At 43.4% G+C, this 21,078-nt stretch overlaps 1 protein-coding gene across 1 annotated transcript in view; it reads right to left on the reverse strand.

Annotated features, from left to right (window-relative positions):
- Positions 1-21,078, reverse strand: part of opn5 (opsin 5) — a gene marked incomplete at its 3' end in the record, with an annotated part of 72,777 nt that overhangs the window by 31,204 nt on the left and 20,495 nt on the right. Inside the window, exon 2 of the mRNA XM_080744289.1 lies at positions 804-968. Coding sequence (XP_080600415.1) covers positions 804-933 — 130 coding nt within the window. The 5' untranslated portion in view covers positions 934-968. The remainder of the gene's footprint in view (positions 1-803; positions 969-21,078) is intronic.

Consider the following 21,078-nt stretch of genomic DNA (forward strand, 5'->3'; position numbering starts at 1 on the left):
TGGGGACTTGTGGGAAAAATAACTTTTGGGTTGATGCCACCATGATCCCCCTTGTCAAGCATAGAGATTTTGACCCATCTGCCTGTTCCAGAAATTCTCTTTCTACGCTCCTCAGCCTCCAACAGCCTTATACAGTATATGCCCCCGACGGCATGGAAAGGCCAACTGGTGCCTGATCGCTGCCAGCAGTGCTGGGAAAAGTACTCACATTTTGTACTTGAGAAAAAGTATCAATACAGCAATGTAGAAATACTCTGTTACAAGTAAAACGTCTGGAATTCAACATTTACTTGAGTAAAAGTACAAAATTCTTGGCATCAAAATGTACTTAAAGTACCTAAAGTAGGACAAATATTTCAAAGCAAAAATGCTACGTTCAAGTTCAGGAGAATTTGGAAAAGGGAATGCTGCCTTTGGGTATGGCATGGAAAGTGGGGAGGCATTTGCCCTTCTTTCACCATAGTAAATGCTGCATTCATGGTCTGGAGAGTACTGTTTTTTTACAGACGGGTAAAAGGGCAGGGGCTCAAACCCCCAATGCCTGCTAGACATCTACTAGACTAGAACCCAACCTAATCAAAATTTCAATCCTGTACGGACGGAAGGACAAGCTGCGACATTTCTCATGGTATACTGCGTCCTTCGGTCCCAACAACATGTATGGGCCAGACGGATCGTGCAAAAACTAGAGGACTCCCGTTAAGAACCCTTCAGAAACAAACCCCTTTCAGTGTTCTGCCGAGCTCTGAGAGAATGGAAGGGAAACATATGGTTGCTCTGGCTCGCTGGCCGGGTTCACTGACCTATGATGCAAATGTACACGGCCGCTACGATGTCTGCCTCGTTGGAGAGTCTGGAGACGAAGGGGTCCCTGCGCAGGAGGTAGTGAGGGACATACGCTGCTGCGTGAGGCGGCCAGGTCTTGTTCTCCATCAGAGCCGCTGGCGACGGGGAGCATCAGAGGCTTTCTGTGGAGGAGGGGGACAACAGTAGAACACATGAAACAACGAGGCCACCTCCACTCATGACAGGCAGGCAGTGGTGGTAAAGTGCTGTGACCTAAGTACAAATTTGAGGTATTTCCAATTTTTCTACATCTCAGATCCAAATATTGTACTTTTACTCCACTACATCTATTTGAAAATGTACTAGTAGTCAGGCGCGGATTAACCATTGGACTAACCTGTGCTTAAGCGCCAGGGCCCGCCGCCTGGAAGGCCCTGTGTAAATCAAATAAGAAAAAAAATATATATTTTTTCGCATCGTTATTTCTATGAAGACATCTATGGTGAGTCACAGTGAAGCCGTTATGTACGCACCCTCTCTCTCTCTCTCATTATGATTCATGCTCTCTCTCCCTTTCTCTCTCCCCCTCTCTCTCTCTGGCCAAGTGCAATACGATACGAATCGATGAATGTGAGAGAGCGCACTTTTGCAGATATATATGAAACATACATTAACCACTTTAGCCCCATTTAATACCGTGGTTATTTGACACGTTGTGAGCTTGTAGATCAGCTATTATCAAACATTTTGTACTTTTGGTACTACAAGTACATTATGATGCCAGCACGTTCATGCAGTACTTTTATTCAAGTATATTTTGAATTCTGGACTTTTACTTGTAACAGAGTATTTCTATATTGCAGTATTGAAACATTTTTTTTAAATAATGTGAGTACTTTTTCCACCACAGTCTGGCCTCTACTCATGAGTCATGACAGGAATGTCACTCTCTCACTCCCTCAAGGCCAATAGGACAGCAGTTACTGATGGAGTTTGGACCGTGGCTTCTTCAAATGGATGATGTTGGTCGTGTTGTCGAAACGTCATCAATCTCTCTCTGTCTGGCCTTGAGAGAATATTATTGCCGTTTGTCTTATGATTTAGACTTTAAAACTCTCTTTGAGTCGGTTTCACTTTCTCTTTTCCCTGCTTCTTCTTTTTTTGTATGGCTGCATGGAACAATGTAGATCATACATGGTAACTGGCGGCCCCACACCTTCACCGATTGCGGCCCGCAGATTAATATCGCAATACTAATACATATTCCAATTCCAAACATGACCCACATTAATGACTTCAGTCTATTAGTAGCTTAATGACTACAGTATATACAGGGCTGCCAAGTTCCAGAAATTTTTAAGAGTGAGACATTTTTGGGGGGGAGGTCGTGCCCCCGGCCAAAGGCCGGGGGTGCAAGTTTTTTTGGCCTTTTTAACGTCGATTTAGAGCGATTTCGTGGCGTGTGAGGCTTAAGTTGGTTGCCGCAGACGGGGTCACTACCTCATGCTTATAAAGCATTCAAACTGAGTGACCAGCACAAGTAGAAATAAACTTGTAACAAGAATGACCAATAAATATACATTTATTAGTAAAATGTCAACCAATAGCACCTTATTCAGTTCAAGTTTCAAAATTTTGACCAGAACAAAATTTGGGGACCCCCGACCCACAGGTTGAGAACCACTGGGCTACTGGTATTCTTCCCTCTAGTAGAGTAGTGTTGGTAGTGTTAGTGCAAACCGCCCTATCTCTTCTAAAGTCCTCCTCAGAATATGGGGATTTTATGGTTCAAGACAAGTGGATATAGTAACCCATGAAATTATTGCGCGTGGGCTCTTTCGTGCATGCGCTCGCGGGAGGCAAGAGCTGGATTGTGGTCATCTTTGTGAAATATCGCCCAGCGTTTTGTCCCGGAGCGAGTGTGTTTCTCCACCGCGGGGGCGGCGCGATCCCCGGCTCCGCAGATCAAAGCGAGAAAGCATCGCAGCCGTCTGTAGGGCTCTCCGTCTCGCTGTGTCGCCTGCATGTGTGTATGTGTAGAGGGGAGAGAGAGTGGAGGAGCAGAGCAGCTCTGCTGCATTCACTGCGCTTAGAATTCTCCGTGCGACTTTTACCAAGTGAGAAAACCCCCGCAACTTTCGGGAGAGGTCGGTGGGATGTGGCGTGTGGCGTGAGAAGAGGTTAAATTGCGTGACTCTCACGCTCAAAGCGTGAGACTTGGCAGCCCTGGTATATATGACCTATTTGTGTTCACAAAGTGTTCACAAAGTTAAGTATAACTAAATCATTACAAATTAAACAACCTTTTTACTTTGCAAAAATCTTTTCAGTATTCCAATTAAAAAATAGCAGATATACAAGCTCGTTTTGAGCCCGTAGATCGGCTATTTTCGCTACTTTTGTGTGACATAGAATGACGACAATTACCAAAAAAAAAGTTAAAATACAGAGATAAGAGGTTTCTGCCTGACAGTATATATACAGTATGAAAGGTGGCCGTCTGGAGTGAGTGTAGAAAAATAGTGGCCCTACTGCATTATCAAAGTCGCCGACCCCTGAAGTAGATGTAGAGAGAGGTGTGAAGCTGAGCACTGAGAGGGTCGCTGGAGGGTGAAGGACATGCTGCACAATACATGTTTCAAACACAAAGCCAGGACATTGCGATTACGTGTACAGTCAGCTAACTGTAGCAACCATTCAGGCCTGCCTCGCATCGTCACTGTCGGGCAGAAACCTTGTATCTCCAAGTTTCAAATGTGTAAGTTTTTTCATAAAGTAAACCCCTGCTTCACCACACAAGACTGTCGCGCAAGAGTGTTGAAAATAGTATCAATTCGATGCTTGTAGATCTGCTATTTTCACTATTTTAAATCATGAATACAAAACAAACGGTTTTGGACATACAAGGTTTCCAACCAACAACAACGACGATAGGCAATATCAATACATTCACACGGTAGCCGGGAACAGACGAGAGTTACACAAAGGCACAAAAACACTATACAAACACACACAGTATCATATGTGTATACCGCACGGCACGCACACACACGCACGCGCACACACACACACACACACACACATACACACACACGCACGCACGCACGCACGCACGCACGCGCACACACACACACACACACACACGCACACACACACACACACACACACACACGCACATCACACAAATACACACCTAGATTTGAGTTTAGATTAGATTAGAGTAAACACAGTCGGACATAAACATACAAGCAGTGGCACAGACTCAGACATATACGTCATTGTTCTGGCACCGAGCGCAGAACAACCACAGAGGAATTCACTGTCTCCTGAGCCACCAGAACAGTGATGGCTGTCTTGAACAATTTAACAGCAGTATCCCAAGTTTGGAGCATTATAGACGTAGAAAATTGATAGACCACTTATTTTCCTTCTTATTTTATTTGTATTTCATTCTTTTTTTTGCGTAAGTTCAGCAAAAGCTAAAGTATGGCAACATGACTGGTGTCTTGCACGCGCGCGACACTAGTCATGTTGCCATAACTTAGCAATAGGCATGATGACTTTATTTTAAGAAGTACCCCCCCCCCCCCCCCCCCCCAGCAGTGTTATTGTAGGCAACTTAGGGCTTGTTTTTAAATTCAAGTTGCTTGTAAATATTAGCAGTTGCGGGTTGCAGTTTTTTGGGCTTTTTTCTGAAGAGTAGCTGCTTATTTGGGCTTGCTTCCTAATGTTGTTCAAACCAGCTTTTTTCTCAACCATTTCCACGTCAAGGACCACTAAATGAAAGAGTGTATGTCCAAGCCAAGGTATCCCGCCTAAAAATATTTTGTGCGAGGCAGGGACGCCCCCACCCCTCCTCAAACAAGTTGTTAAAATGTTTCAAAAATATTTTGATTTTGATGCAATCTCTTGCTACTTTGGGAAAATGTGGCAACACTGCCGAACAGGAATCCAACAGCATTAGAGCCCCTCTGATACGTGCCCTAACCATTCAACTAAGTACATGCTGTGCTATATCATCAGCAGTTCTCAGGCTGTGGGCTGGGACCAAGCCCCCAGAACCACGGTAGAACGTTGAAGCAGCCTTGGCTCCTACTGGCCAAAGCTGGAACTGCAGGTGGGGTGAACTACATGCACGAGCAAAAGAGCGAGCCGCTGGGGTCTGCCTTAGGGTTCAATAGACATAGTTCAACGTTTGTGACGTTTGTGATGTTCGTGACGTAAGACGTTCGTCGACGTACGAAAAATTGGCATATCCACATAAGCCAATTCCCCCACAATGGACCTGGATTCACCCACAATGCACCTGGATTCAGCTACTTCCGGCAGTCTTCTGGGTGCTTTAAACGACACTGAGCAACTTGCATTGAAATGAATAGCTGGGGGCTCTGACATCACGCTCTGGCTTCACAGTGATGTCACACTAACAGAATCCCTTTTATGCCCATATATGGAATTCCCGGATGTCATCAATATTAAGCCCAAATCTAACAGGACTTCATATGGGAATGCCCATATATGGAGGCCACATCGGCCACATACCACAATAACGGCTGGTTCTACACCGGATGTCATCAATATTAAGCCCATATCTAACAGGACTTCATATGGGAATGCCCATATATGGAGGCCACATCGGCCACATACCACAATAACGGCTGGTTCTACAGACAGGGATCTCTAAGTATGGGCATAAAAGGGTATGATGTCAGATGTCATAGACATCATAGGACTTTCACATCTAACATATAATTTTCGGAATGTCTGAGTGAGTGTCTGAGTGTCTGTCTGTCACAGCGTTTCTCCTCAATGGCTGGAGCAATTGATCTGAAATCGCATCACAATTAGCATATGAACACACCTAACATAACTGTGAAGCCCGTTTGTCACTTTCACAAATCGTATGCTCTATATTAGCATTTTTATGGTGTATCTACTATCTATTCTGCATCTAGCTTGAGGCTAATCTATTCTGCATCTAGCATGAGGCAACATGTTTAACCAGCTCTGTGTGTGTGTGTGTGTGTGTGTGTGTGTGTGTGCAGGCGGGTGGGCGGGCGGGGGGTGTGTGGGGGGTGTGGGGGGAGGGGGGGGGGGGGGGGGGTGGAACACAGTATCTCTGTAGCCATTAAACGAAACGGGTATTTCTTACATTGATGCGCCGCCGCCTACATATTATCATGCAAACACCAGTTAAAGTTACTTTCCATCCCTCATATACTGTGTGCACAGTGCACATCCCATAACCCACACACTGCACATCATTTCGGAGCTCATATCTTTGAACGGGTAAGGGCTAGTAACAAATAATTGAGAAAGCATGTTTGGGCTCTCACAGCATATCTCCATAGACAGTACATGGATCTCCATATACAGTACATGGATCTCCATATATGGGTACAGGGGTCTCCATATATGGGTAACTGGTTTGATATACATCACTTGCCAGAAGGGCGAGGTCGCGTGTCGCCCTGAGGCGTCTTAGTATGTGAACGGTCACAGCTTGTCCGTATCATGTATCTCTGTCTATAACTCCTGACTATGGGTTTGTTGCTCAGACATCATGCTCTGATGTCACTGTGATGTCAGGGGAAACACTCTAAAAGGATGGGTTTGCCGCTCTGACATCACACTCTGGCTTCGCTGTGATGTCACACTAACAGAATCCCTTTAATGCCCATATATGGAGTTCTTTGATGTCATCAATATGCCCATATCTAACAGGACTTCATATGGGAATGCCCATATATGGAGGCCACATCGGCCACATACACACAAACAGAATCCATATATGGCCAAGACAGATGGCCAAGACAGCCCATATCTGTGTGGCTGGTTCAACAGACAGGGATCTCCATGTATGGTTAAAAAAGGGATTGTATGTATGATGTCAGATGTCATAGACATCATAGGACTTTAACATAACAAATAACTGAGTAAGTATGTTTGGGCTCTCACAGCATATCTCCATATACAGTACATGGGTCTCCATATATGGGTAACTGGTCCGATATACATCACTGGCCAGATGGCCCTGAGGCATCTTACTAGAATATTACCTCTATGGCTGTGACCCACTGGTGGGCCGTGAGGATATTGCAAGTGGGCCCCCAAATAATTAGCAAAACACTATGGGTTTTATTGCCTATTGTTTTCATTGTGATATCAATAAATAAGAAGTACTGATTGAATATTGTATTCGTCACAATGAACAACATCACATGTACAGTAGTCACATTTAAGATGCAGCACAGCACAGGTACAGTTAGAACATCCTGCCCAACAGGAACATCAAGAATAAGGCCTTTTACGGTCTTTTTTACGTCCGAAGTCCTTAGCACTCAATTTACAGACATAGCAACTATAACAAAAATAACATTTGTTGCAATTTTAAGAAAAATTTGATGAAAAATACACAATATGCTCAGCGCAGGGAGAAAGTGGGGGTAGGTGTAAGGTAAAAGGGGGGGGGGGGGGGGGGGTCTCACTTCTTGCCTGTCTTATGGGAGAAGAGATGCCTACCTTCTCCTCTGAAAAGGTGAAAAGGTGAGTATGCTATTAGTATACATACAACACCATTGATCCAAGCAGGGAACATATCGTCGTTGTCGGGTGGAAACCTTGTATGTCCAAAACCGTTCGTTTTTAACATTTAAACATTTTTGGAGCTGTGTGGAGCTCCCTATACGTGGCCGTGTGTGTGGGTCTGTCTGTCTGTCTGTCTGTTTGTCTGTTTGTCTGTCTGTCTCCGGGTATGTAGCCTGCAGTAACCTTTTCTGGCCAGTGGCCACACATGTTAAGGGAGGGGCGCTGTTGCACACACACACACACACACACACACACACACACACACACACACACACACACACACACACACACACACACACACACACACACACACACACACACACACAGCTCCACTTCGAACAGAGGTTCGATTTTACTAAATAGTGAAAACAGCCGATCTACAAGCACACATGCGCCTCGCACCGCAAGGCGTTGTGTGCTTGTAGATCTGCTGTTTTCACTACTTTTGTGCGATGGCCTTGTATGATGACGCAGTGCTTTACTATGCGAAAAAAATTACACATTTTAAACTTGGAGATACGAGGTTTCTGCCCGACACTGACGATATTGTCGATTGACTGATAATTAAAATAAACATGCCCTGAAAATGCACACGCCCACCCATCTGACCACCAGAGATAACAAGCAAAACATGGATCAATATAACAATTCTTCTACATTCTCTAATTGAGTAGACTTCTTGTAAATTAAGCAATGCAGATGTTCAACAATAATTGAACTCTTGAGAGCGTAAAATCGGGTCCATTTGGTTTAATTTCACACTCTCAAGATTTAAAGATCTAATAAGGGTCCATTTGGTTACCAACTCTCCATCATTTAGCTGGGGACCTTCAAGGACCACTGGTGGTCCCCGGACCACTGATTGAGAACCACTGACACTTCTGGGATTTTCATGTGGGCCCCGATCCAAGAAAGGTTGAGAAGCGTGCCTCCATGTTATATACAGCAGTACTGCTGTATATAACATGGAGGCACGCTATTGTGTTCCATGATTAAGTTAGAGAAAATGTCACAACATTTAGACATTGAGCATTGACAAAATATATTGAGATACCACTTCACTTTCAAGTCGAGTTACCGAGCCTACATTAACATGAATCACAGACAGTATTTGGGGGCCTCTGGAGTATGATAATGATCAGGAAGCTACAGTACCACGCACTAAGGAAGGACAGGAATTCCTGGAAGCTTCTTAGAAAGTGAAGGCCAAACAACGATTTCTTTGTCAACTACTATATTTTTGGCGCAGGACACCATCCTACAACAAAATATCAATTGGGCGGAAAAGTAGCGCACACCTCAGGGAGGAATCAAGACAGTGAGCCTAGAGAGAGTTACCCAAAACATAAGGATAACTGTTGCCTAATCATTTTTTAATTCATTTCCCCGCCCCCTGGAAACCTCCACTCAATCTATTGACTAAATAAATACAATTTATCAAAATTGTGCACATCCCAACATAAGTATTTTTTTAACACTTTTTGATATAATGCAGTCAGTGCAAGCATAACCTGATAACAAACCACTGATATTCAGTATAAACCATTATAGTTAGTTTAACCTCATCAATATACAGTTATGGGCTATTAGAAAATAGACAATCTACAAGCTTGTGAGCTTCTGGATGTATTTTCAAAACTTTCTTTTTTTTTTTTTACTTTAATTTTAGATACATTTTCATCACTCTAATCTTTTTGTGGGTCACTCGGCATAATATTTCCAGATACGGTTCGTTTGAGAACAAATTTCATAAGCAAGCAATTTGCAGAACCACACATGAGGTTTGCTGGTTTAAACAAGCGTGAGCGTGACCCAAACCTGGTTGGGAGTAAACTGTTTCTCAGTCCAGGCACTGGCTTTTCAATGAATGAGTAGTGACATTCTTCTCCACGCAACACATGCACACAGAAACACTCGCACAGACTCTAGTCTCTAACATTTTCCCCTTTGATATAGTGTATGTTTGTGGCCCTGACTTCAAAACAATCAATAACCGTGAAACAAGCAGGGTTTCACATGCTGAGTGTTCTATTTTTTACAGCATTTAACAGTGGATTGTACTGCAATACATATACACATTTTCTACATTTGACCTACATTGCACTTTTTTGTGTGTGGCATTGTTTGCATTCCATGCAGAAACAGAGGGGCAGTGCCACCGACTCCGACAAGCTTTTTGAGCAAATAGCGAAGGATAAAACATTCACCACAATAAGAAGCCAAACCAAATAAACGACAAAAATGTTGTCCTTTAAACTCACCACAGTTGTTTAATTGAGTCTTTAGGTCTTGTCTTATACATGTAGCAGGACTTGCTGTCTGTGTGTCCAGTGTAGTTGACTATACCTTTACTATACCTTTGTCCCAAAGTGAAGGAAGCCAAAAACCTTCCTAAACAGGAAGGTTTTCAGAAGCCACGTCCACTAAATTATCTTTACCTCCCTCTTCTTCCTCCCTTTGTTGTTCCCTAATCCAATCTAAACTTTTGAACTCTACTCCTACAGTATAGATGGTGTGAACATATTGTTTATCTACCTCAGAATGGCTTTCCCATAGAAGCAGACCAGCTCAGCACTCATGGGCCATGCGGTGCCCTCCATTACGCCCGGGTCCTGGGAATAAAAAACTCTCTCTGCAACTGGATCCTGGACGTCCTGATGGCCAGGGCCCAGGTCGCAAGAGTGTACAACAACAACAACAACAACAACAACAACAACAACAACACCACCACCTCCTCAAATCTGTCCGTAAACACTGAAGTACCCCAGGGCTGTGTGCTCAGTCCCCTCCCGCTCTCCCTGTTGACCCAGGACAGCACGGCCACACACACAGCTACAACGTACACAATCATTAATACATTTGATGATGATTGACACCACAGTCATCGGCCTGATCAATGGTGAATATTATAAGCAGCCTAGACACAGGAGTTTGAATCCCTGGATGAGGTGATGCCAGGGACAGCAACCTTACTCTCAACACCAGAGAGATAATAGAGATGATTGTGGACTCCAAGACACAGCAAGGAGTAGGTCACATACGATACGGGAGTTGCAGTAGAGTAGAGTGTCCGTAGCGTCAAATTCCTCAGTCACTGCTACAAACCTGGCCAAGGGGTACCAGCAACACAACAAAAAACAACAGCTAAATAAAAAGCTAAATAGTGTATATTAACCAGTAAGACTCCCTAATCAGGAGATAAGCTAGCCTAGTTCCAGACCCTGAATCGCTAGCCACACCCCTTTAATTTTTTTTGTAAGTGAAACGAAATGTCAATTCAGGCTGAGTGTCAGGCTAGAGATAAGCGATAAGGCAATGGTAGCCAATCAGGAGGGAATATGGGAAATATGGGACAGATCCATGTTGATGATATGACTTTAGAGAGGTTTGCGTGATTTTAGGGCAACATCTGTAGGAACAGTGTCCAAAAATGTGTTTTTCAAGAATCTGCCTCATGGTGGCGCTAGAAGAGGGCCATGAGAAATGAGGGGTGGGGGTTGTGGTTTGGCAGCCAAGGAGTGTGTGTGTGTGTGTGTGTGTGTGTGTGTGTGCAAAGTTTGGCATGGATAGGGGCAACGGTGGCGGAGATATGAGTAGGGCAAAAGTGTGACGTGATGTGTGACGGACAGACTGACAGACAGACAGACTGACAGCCGGTGGAGGTTTTGATAATAACTGCGACCTGACGGTCGCAATTAACCAAAAAATAAACAAACAGAAACTAAATGGATGGTGTGTGAGAATCAGTAGAATCAGTAATGCAGTGCATGTGCATGAGTATAGTTGCGACCGTCAGGTCGCAGTTACTACCAAAACCTCCACCGGCTGTCTGTCAGTCTGTCTGTCAGTCTGTCAGTCTGTCCGTCACGTCACACTTTTCCCAAACTCATATCTCCTCCACCGTTGCCCCAATCCATGCCAAACTTTGCACACACACTCCTTGCCTGCCAATCCACAACCTCCACCCCACCAGGGACCCCCGGAGCTCCAGGGACCCCCAGGGACCCCCTTCCGCCGCCGCCAAAAAGTGCAAAAATGACCAAATGACCACCCAAACGGGGCTGTTCACGGGGAATTCCCGGGGACCACCGACTCCTGGTGCTCCAGCATGGATGCCCCTAGTGGAGGACCCCCGCCACTGCAGCGCACATAAAATGCCGTAACTCGGGCTAGGAGCGACCGGGAGAACCAGGGCCGGTACCCACACGTCCGCCTCGGCGGCGCCAAGAGAGCCGTCATTTTTTCAAACACATTTTTGGACACTGCTCCTACAGATTTTGCCCTAAAATCACGCAAATCGGTACACAGTATGTCTACACTCATGTCATCAACATGGATCTGTCCCATATAGCGCCACCATCAGGCCGATTTTTACAAAAACATTTTTGGACACTGCTCCGACAGATTTTGCCCTAAAATCACGCAAATCGGTACACAGTATGTCTACACTCATGTCATCAACATGGATCTGTCCCATATAGCGCCACCATCTAGCCAATTTTTTTAAACACATTTTGGACACTGCTCCTACTAGTGATGCGCGGATTGACCCGGTGCCCCCACCCGCCCGCCAACCCGCCCACATGCGGATGGGTGGGTCAAGGTTTTCAGACTCCATTGGCGGGCGGCGGGTGCAAAAAATAAATACGAATAATCACCTGTTCTTATTTGCGTTTTATTCTTAAAAAGAGTAGGCCTATAAGAATAAGAATACTACATTTGAATACGAGCACGACGAGCGAGCGAGTTTTAAAATGCGCCAGAGAGGAGCGAGGTTACTCCTCCGCTCCTTGGTGCGAGGACCGTCCCAATTACGCTCCTGTTGGGGCCGCGAACCACATTTTGCCAACATTTGACACAACGTGAGCACAGCAGAGAAGATGCACAAACAATTCAGCGCGTGTCGCTGATCAGGATTTCACTTATATGTCTCTGTCATCCACACAAGTCCGTTTATAAATACTTTGTATGTGTCGGTTAAGTTATATAACCAGCCAGTCAACGGATACGGTTTGAAACACAACTTTCGCAAGTGAGACAGATTTTTTGACTGAATGAACCAACCACGCTCACCTCGAGACTCCAGTCGCTCCCATCTCTCCAATCTGGTGATTAATCAATAACCAACAGGATTTAATATTGTCCGTCTTTTGCTGTCTGTTTAAAGTGCGAGGCGCTGTATAAATATGATTGACATAAAACCTGAAACGCCATCTTACCCCGACGATGCCCCAGAGAGAATGAACGTCTTTGAATGAATGTCTTTTAGGCTAAACCCCAATTTGAACAACACGTTTGTTTATTTAGCCCATGACAATATTGTGCTACTGTAGACCTTTCTGTAAAGCGACTTTGGGTACTTAGAGAGCCGTATATAAAGATGAGCTATTGTGGAGATGATATACCATCTTTTTTTTAAATGCGGGTTGCGGGGCGGGCGGATTCGTTGATTTATATATTGTTCTGCGGCGCGGGCGGGTTACGTTTCGTGCGGGCTGTGGGTCGTGCGGATTATGAAAAAAAGCTGACCCGCGCATCACTAGCTCCTACACATTTTGCGCTAAAATCACGCTGCGACCTGACGGTCGCTTATCTCCCGATTAGGGAGTCTTACTGGTAAGTGACAAGTGTAAGGTGTGTTTCATGTGTTTACCAAAATGTTGGAAGGAGTGCATGGTGGTGAGGGAAAATCAAAGGAACTAAAAATGGACTAGGGAGGCAGGCTTATATGCCATCAATCAACCTGATGGCAATCACTGCTCCCCAAGTCCTGAGAACCAATGAAAGAACGCAACTGAGAAGGGTAAAGCCAAGACATAAATCATAACCAAAACATAGTCTCCCCATGGATGAACACAAAGGCTGACATGACTAATAAGCAGAGCACAGTCATCTCTGAGCATCTCACCTGGTCTAACCCCACAGACATCCATCTTTTATTACAAGTAACACTCCCTAAGGTCGAGTAGTGACCGCAGGGGTACCAGCTAATTTGAATATTTAGTCTTACCTAAGATTTAAAAAAAAATGCAAAAATGTGTTTTACTCAAACCCGCCTCCTGGTGGCACTGTAACAGGGCCAGACACTCAGACAGACACCAAAGCCCCCCCCCCCCCACCCGCACACACACACACACACACACACACACACACACACACACACACACACACACACACACACACACACACACACACACACACACACACACACACACACACACACACACACACACTCCTCCCAGCAGACACAGCATTCAGTTTTCTGAAAAACATTTGACACTCAGACAGACATTCGGAAAATTATATGTTTGATATGCATATGAGACATGGTGGGGCGGACATTAATTGACGATAAATATTGCGTGCAGGCGAGCATAATTGCATGTAAAGTTACAAGCAAAGGCTCTTCAAAGCACAAGTAAGGAGGAAAAGGGCAGAGGAGCTCTGTACACTTTGAGCCAATCAATCAACCTGATGGAAATCACTGCTCCCCAAGTCCCGAGAACCAATAAAAGAACGCAACTGAGAAGGGTAAAGCCAACACATAAATCATAACCAACTAAACTAAGGATGAACAAAAAGGGTGACAAGACTAATAAGCAGGGCACAGTCACCATAGTCTGAGCATCTCACCTGGTCTAACCCCACCGACGTTGTATTAAAAACAGCACAGCAGTGGTGTGACCTATTCTTCCACTGTTAGCCAAAGACATATGCCATGGCAATGCCCCCAAACATCCTCCTGACCAACGTAGGCTACATACTGTAGATACCGAACCTCACATCACCAGACTTTCCACCTGGGAGGAAAGCCTGGTATTTGTTCTATAACTAGCCGTGTGATCTGGTTTAAAAAAAAGATAAAGAAATCACACCTCTCATGCACCTACTACTTCACGCACACACATGGATGGACACACACACAAACTCATCAGCAGCCTATCTTGGGGATGCACCGATATCTTATCGGCTCAGTTGCACTGACTGCACTCTGTTATTTGAACTGAAGCCTATCCTACAATTAATAAATGGCTTTAATTGAAAGGTAATGCATTTTTTTTATACTTGCTATGTAGCCTACTGTATCAGGTATCAGTAAATTATCGGGAAATATCCAAATGTATTAGGCCTATATCGGATCGGTATGTAGCCTACTGTATCAGGTATCAGTAAAGTATCAGGAAATATCCAAATGTATAGGCCTATATCGGATCGGATTGAAATGGAAAAAACCTGTATCAGTGTATCCCTAGCCTATCTTACGGACAATACTGAGTACTGTAGCAGCAGTATAGAGTATAGGTTATTGCTGCACATAGCTGACCCAATATTAATCTCCATAGATACTTTTCTTCTGCAACCCAGGGAATGAACGAGTGAGGTCAGGACTTCTGTACTCTAAAGTCCTTTTTACACAACCAGTTCAAGGTGGGAATGTTACGTTATGCTTCTGCCCCCCCTGTGTGTCAGGTTACGTACGTACATGAAATGGAAGGTCATTGTCAGGCAGCCTTTGAGCGTTTGAGCAGAATCAATGTCTGTGTATGTCCACATACCTTTCTACCAATTTAAATCAAGTGGATGATATTTCAGAATTCAGATCACACAAACAGTAGCCTCGGAAACCCCGCATTTACAGAAACACACTTACAATAAATACATCTATTTGTATTTTCACAATCCAATCCGACCTGCTGTCATTAAAATATAGCCTACTGTACTGTACATGTATTTGCAAAGGAAAAAAACAAAAGCTTTTATTAAGTGGAAAAATGGGTGAGACCTGACCTTACAGTAGCAACAACAACAGATTGAAACCCACTTGCCTACTCTAAAAGGATAACAATGAATAATATTTCAGTCCTATTTTGTGAATATTATATGTGGCATAGTACAAATAAATCTGATGTTGTTAATGTCAAACAAAACAAAACCCCAATTGTTATTGTTTTTGAGAGTCAATTTGCTGAGAATAATTATCAGACAGAGCCTTCTAAAGGAATTTTACATGCCTCATCACGGGAAATGCAGCTGTAGATTAGCACACCAATATTGGAACAACATCACATAGGAGGTGAAAGCTGCAGCTGTTCTAGTCAGCTCACATCAGCAGCGGAGCATCTTCACAGAGAAGACGTCAAGAACTGTGGATTTCATGCTTACGCGGTATCATTCAAAACAGCTGCAAAGTTTGAAACTAGACAACAGCACGGATGGTTGTGCAATAAGCTTCAAAAGGCCCAGACCGGTCATGCGTAAAGCCCCAAGTGTGAGATCTACTGCATCTCGGATTAAGCCATCACAAGACCACTGCGCACGGTATCACGTCACACAGACTTATCTCAGTCCGTTTCATTGTTAGCAGCGACCGCCGATCCTTGTGTATGGGATGTATTCTTTGTCTCACAGCTCAGCTGTACAACCACAGGTAAAGAAAACATGCATGCATCATCATTGCAACAAGATCTTAACCCGTTAAGACCTGAAAAATACCTAAAAAAAGGGTTAGGGTTTGGGTTTGGGTTAGGGTCTTCTAAATGGAGACGTTTTTCTGAAAAACGTATGTTTCTATATCAGTCTTCTCAAACATTTTAATGTCAAGGACCCCTAGAATTATATGTATTTCAACGCAGACCCCCATTTATTTATTTTCTTCTTCCAGGGACCCTGAGAAAAAAAAATCAAACCCAGTTTGAAGTGAGTGGTGGATTTGGGAGCACCCCCCCTCCCCCTCCTCCACGGGGACTAAAAGTTTGTATGTGTGTGTGTGTGTGTGTGTGTGTGTGTGTGTGTGTGTGTGTGTGTGTGTGTGTGTGTGTGTGTGTGTCCTGGGCTGCTCAACAGCGCCACTTGGTCACCAGCGGTATTGCAGCTCATGCTACAGAAGTTACATACATACACACGCAGTCACACATAGGAGGCGGTGTGCCACCACTCAAAAAGTGAAAGTACAAAATGTTTGAAAATAGCCTAATCTACAAGCTCACAATCTATGTTTGTGGATTTTATAATATAATAATTTTATATCTGCAAAGTCTAGTTTTCAAATCATTGTAGTGGAGTAAAAGTACAATATTTGGATCTGGGAAGTAGTGGAGTAGTAGTAGTAGTAGTATTGAAAATACTCAAGTAAAGTACAAATACCTCAAAATTGTACTTACGCAAGTACAGTACTTAGGTATATTTACTTAAATACTTTACACCACTGCATGCCAGGTCAAACTGATCATACATCTAGAATGACAAAGACACGCGGTCAATTCAATGTCCTGGCAGGAGGCACAACCGTTTCCTACCAAGCTTGGGAACAACAAAGCAAGTTAAGAGGGAGTAGCAGGGAATACTCCCCACCACCACCTCACTCTAATACAGGGGTCTTCAATGTTTTCAGTCCAAGGACCCCTTAGAAGAGAGAGAGAGATGAAGCAGGGACCCCCTCTACATATTGTATAAACGTGTGATGGAGATTCTCATCAATTTCATAGATAGATTCATAGATTTGTTTGACACTTAACCATTTAAAATCGTAAATTGTTGATACTTAGTAAACTTGACCTTTCACTCTGTACTTGTTGTACTCTTTTCTTAACCTATACACAAAACCTATTTGCCAAAAATAGCCGATCTACAAGCTGCGAGGCGTTGAGAGCTCGTAGATCGGCTATTTTTGGCTGAAGTTCTCCTCAGAGGATAGAGGTGTGAGGGTTCAATTGTTCATTTAAAATAATCATCCTAATCACACAAGGATTTGGCAGCCCCCCCCCCTACAGTAACTCTGAGTACCCCCTCGGGGTCCCGGGCCCCCTGTTGAAGACCCCTGCTCTAATAACCTTCCAAGATAAGCATTTGGACACCTCTACTGAACTGCCTCATCTCTCATTCTCTGTGTACACAAGGCAGGCTAAATCCCAGAGGACTTTGGAGAGGCAGCGGACTGACAGTTCAACAGCCCTATTCAATCACAGTATCCTGTTGCCCATAATTAATTACTTTAGCATTAGCCAGGTGATTCACATCTGCTGTTGGTTACGTGACGTCCATTTTTACAGCGGACTATTGACATTTTTAAATGCAGATGCGAGCGTAGCGATTGTGGGTGTGTTTCATTTATGTGAATGGAAGGTAATAATAGGTTATCAGACCTCAGACCTGTTTTGATCCAGTGAGATTGAAATGCAGGAGAGGTAAGCGTAAGTGTGAAGAACCAAACCAAAGAGAAGAAGAGAATTAACTTAATTTGTATTTGCAGATTATCACATAGAAACACAGTGCAGGGTTTACAACAGGGGTCTTCAACGTTTTCAGGCCGGGGACCCCTTAGCTGAGAGAGAGATGAAGCAGGGACCCCCACTACATATCTTATAAAATTGTGTTGCAGATGTACATGGATTATTTCTTAAACAGTTTAGATTTACACCAGATTTAGATTAACAGTTTTAATGTGCATTGTGGAGGGAATACTGAGATTCACCCACCCTCAGGTTACAAGAATAACTATTCCTTGAGAAATGGGAAAAATGGACTGCATACAAAACCCAACAGGATGACGCCACTACTGCCACTACTAACTTATTCTTTGAAATGGACTGGAATGTGACATTTGACATGATGTGATGTTGGTGTAACAGTTAACAGATGTAAGAGTTTAGATTTACCCCCTGGTTTACAACATCACATCATGTCAAATGTCACATTCCAGTCCATTTCAAAGAATAAGTTAGTAGTGGCGTCATTCTGTTGGGTTTTGTATGCAGTCCATTTTTCCCATTTCTCAAGGAATAGTTCTTCTTGTAACCTGAGGGTGGGTGAATCTCTCCATCATATGTATTCCCTCCACAATGCACAGCCACGGCTCACAGGTTGGAGGGTCATTTTTGTACCTCAATCTTGTGATTGCTTTTTTGCTAGCTGCCAGCAGCACCTTGACCAGACACATATCTTCTCTATGTCTATATGTTTTCCTTTTTGCTAGATACAGCACTGTTACGGCCTCATATTGATTTGATTCCCTCTTGAGTGTTTCCTGGCCTCATATTGTTTTCTCCCTCTTGAGTGTTTTCAGTGCCTGGTAATTGGGGAGTGGCAATTGAGATTGGAGGAGTGGCGAGGAGATTGGGGACACACCTGGGTCTCCTTACCTCAATCAACCAGCCAGTATAAAATCCTGAGATGAACTTCACTTCAGCCCTCTTCCCATCCATCACCAAGGTAAATAAAAAGAAGGTACGGACAAATACGTCATTTTCGCTATCACGCAATTCCACTGGGCAGATTCGTCGCACCATGGGAGCAAAATTGCAGCAGGAAGTTCAGTAGAATGCATTGGAGCAATGGGAGCCTGTGGGTCAGAAACACTATTTCTGAATGACTGAGGCCTTTGTCAAATAATCACTTCTGGAAAATAAAATACATCATATAAAACTTTTCAGCTATGTTACTTTTCAATGTGCGCCCTTTGCAATTTTATAGAGGCATCTAAAGAGTACAAAGAACACTTCTGAACGTGCTAAAGTATCGCGAGACTGTCCACCATTCCCTCTCTGGCAACCAAATCACGCGATACCAGAAACCGGAGGTTTTGGTGTTGCCATGTTTGCTAATTATAAGCGACTTTGGGCTTATTTGTCTGTGAAGTTGCTTGTAAATATTGGTAGTTGCAGTGGGTGGGTATGTGTGCATTGGGTGATGTTACTCAGACATTGGTGTCACATACTTCTGTGCCAAACCAATGTCGGTGCAACATCCACCCACGCGGCTTTCTTTTCTTTTCTTCATCGGCGCTTCATCATTCTGATGGCTTCATGCTTGCTCTTGTTGTTGTTGTTGGCTTGTTATTAATGTTAACACGTGTGTGAGAAGGGGGTGACGCTATCACGCTAGAGTGGAGCGAGGCAAAGCTAAGGCACGCGGCCCCCCCAAAGGACAAACGGCCACGGCCGATTATTCAAATTTCTTTTTCAAATTCGAATACCGTGCCTTCGAACGAAGCTTCGAATATTCCATTTTGGGGTCAGCCCTAGTGTTCACATAAAAAAAAACTATTGATTGGAAAACAACCTGTGATATGCATTTTTTTATATTCCTGGACCGATTAACTGACAAAGGACACAATCGTTCCGAAATAATTTATTCACAAGCATGGTCCAACTGGCTGCCATCCTTCTGCCATGGACTCCAATGCAGTTCACACAACTTCCGGTTCCAGTTTTGGCTCCCATGAGCGTCAATGGCGGATGCCCGGCCATGTCGGCGACCATACCTTGTTTATAGTTATCTTGTCCGTCACCTATGCTGAAACCCTTTTGTTTGTGGCTAGTGTCTGTAGGCTGTGTGCCCGTCTGCTGCTTAGTGCTAAGATAGCTTTACGGTAATTACTGTGTTTTAAAGTCCGACAATTCTAACACGAGTGATCATTAGTTAGGAAACTTAATTGCATTTCAAACCATTTCCATTTCTAGGGAAACATGTAGGTGTGTGCCGCCATTTATTTTATTCCCCCCTTTTCTCATTATTTTTGTTTAGGTAGGGAGCTTATATTGTGTAGTTTAGCTTTTTATTTCCAGGTAGGGCGTATTTTGGCTTTGGCCACCCTGAAGTTGAGTTTTCCCTGCATTATTTAACCCTTGTGTGGTCTTAATAAATGTACATTTTTTGTTTGGTTACTCTGGTTTGTGGTACTTTTAGACTATGTTACTCCATTTAGCCTCTAGACACCACATAAGGGCATAACAAGCACCATACTTGTTTTCGGTGTTATATCGTCCCAATATTTGTCAATTTTTGGACAATTCCAAAATATGTGTTCATGGTCAGCATCCATGTATCCGAAGAAGAAAATGTTTAATATAAAATTAAAATAATTCAGATTGGACTTCTGTCTCTTTACATCTTTACACTCAATTTGACTTTCATAGGATTAATACAAGGAACCTACACACAACCTATAATCATGTCATATGACAGAATGTACAATTTCTATGGCTGTCAAGGTTAACTGAACAACAGCAATTGTACTTGTAAACATTGTGGCAGGTGCATGGGGCACATGGGGGATCAATAAAGGCTGATTCATCCCATTAGTAGTTTGTTGCAAAGAGGGTTGTTTTTCTGCTCAGACATAGCACAATGTGTTTATTCAAAGGATTGCACTTTAATACCCAATAAACTACTGACTGAGCAACCTGCCTAGAGCTATCGCAATTATTTGACATAATCGTGATTATTTTTCATAATCGTCATAATCGTATCCATGTTGAAAAATGTTCTGATTTTTCTTTTTTAAGTAAAAAAATGTGGAAATAGCAGATCTCCAAACTCACAACGCGTCGCATCAATGTTCTTTTTTAAGTATAAAGTTGTCAAATATGTCAGTAATTTCTTTGTATATTTAGGTTATGTGTCATATCTACCATGTGCAACTTCAAAGCCTACAAGCCAAACAGAAATTGAATTGTCAACGACAAAAACACAATTAAATCGTTAATCGCAATTATTTGAGTGACAATTAATCGTCATGTAAAATGTCATAATGGTGACAGCCCTAAACCTACCTACGTATAACACTGTAGAAAGTATCCATCTTCATATCCCACAAATTATCATAAATCATCATTACTCTTTACCGCTTTATGGCAGTACTGCCCTTAATTGCCACCTGGTGTCCTTGACTTTGAGGTACTGAACTGGGCTGTGCCGGGAGCTGAG

The sequence above is a fragment of the Nannobrachium achirus genome, assembly GCF_963921795.1.
Source record: "Nannobrachium achirus genome assembly, chromosome: 16".
Lineage (NCBI taxonomy): Eukaryota > Metazoa > Chordata > Actinopteri > Myctophiformes > Myctophidae > Nannobrachium > Nannobrachium achirus.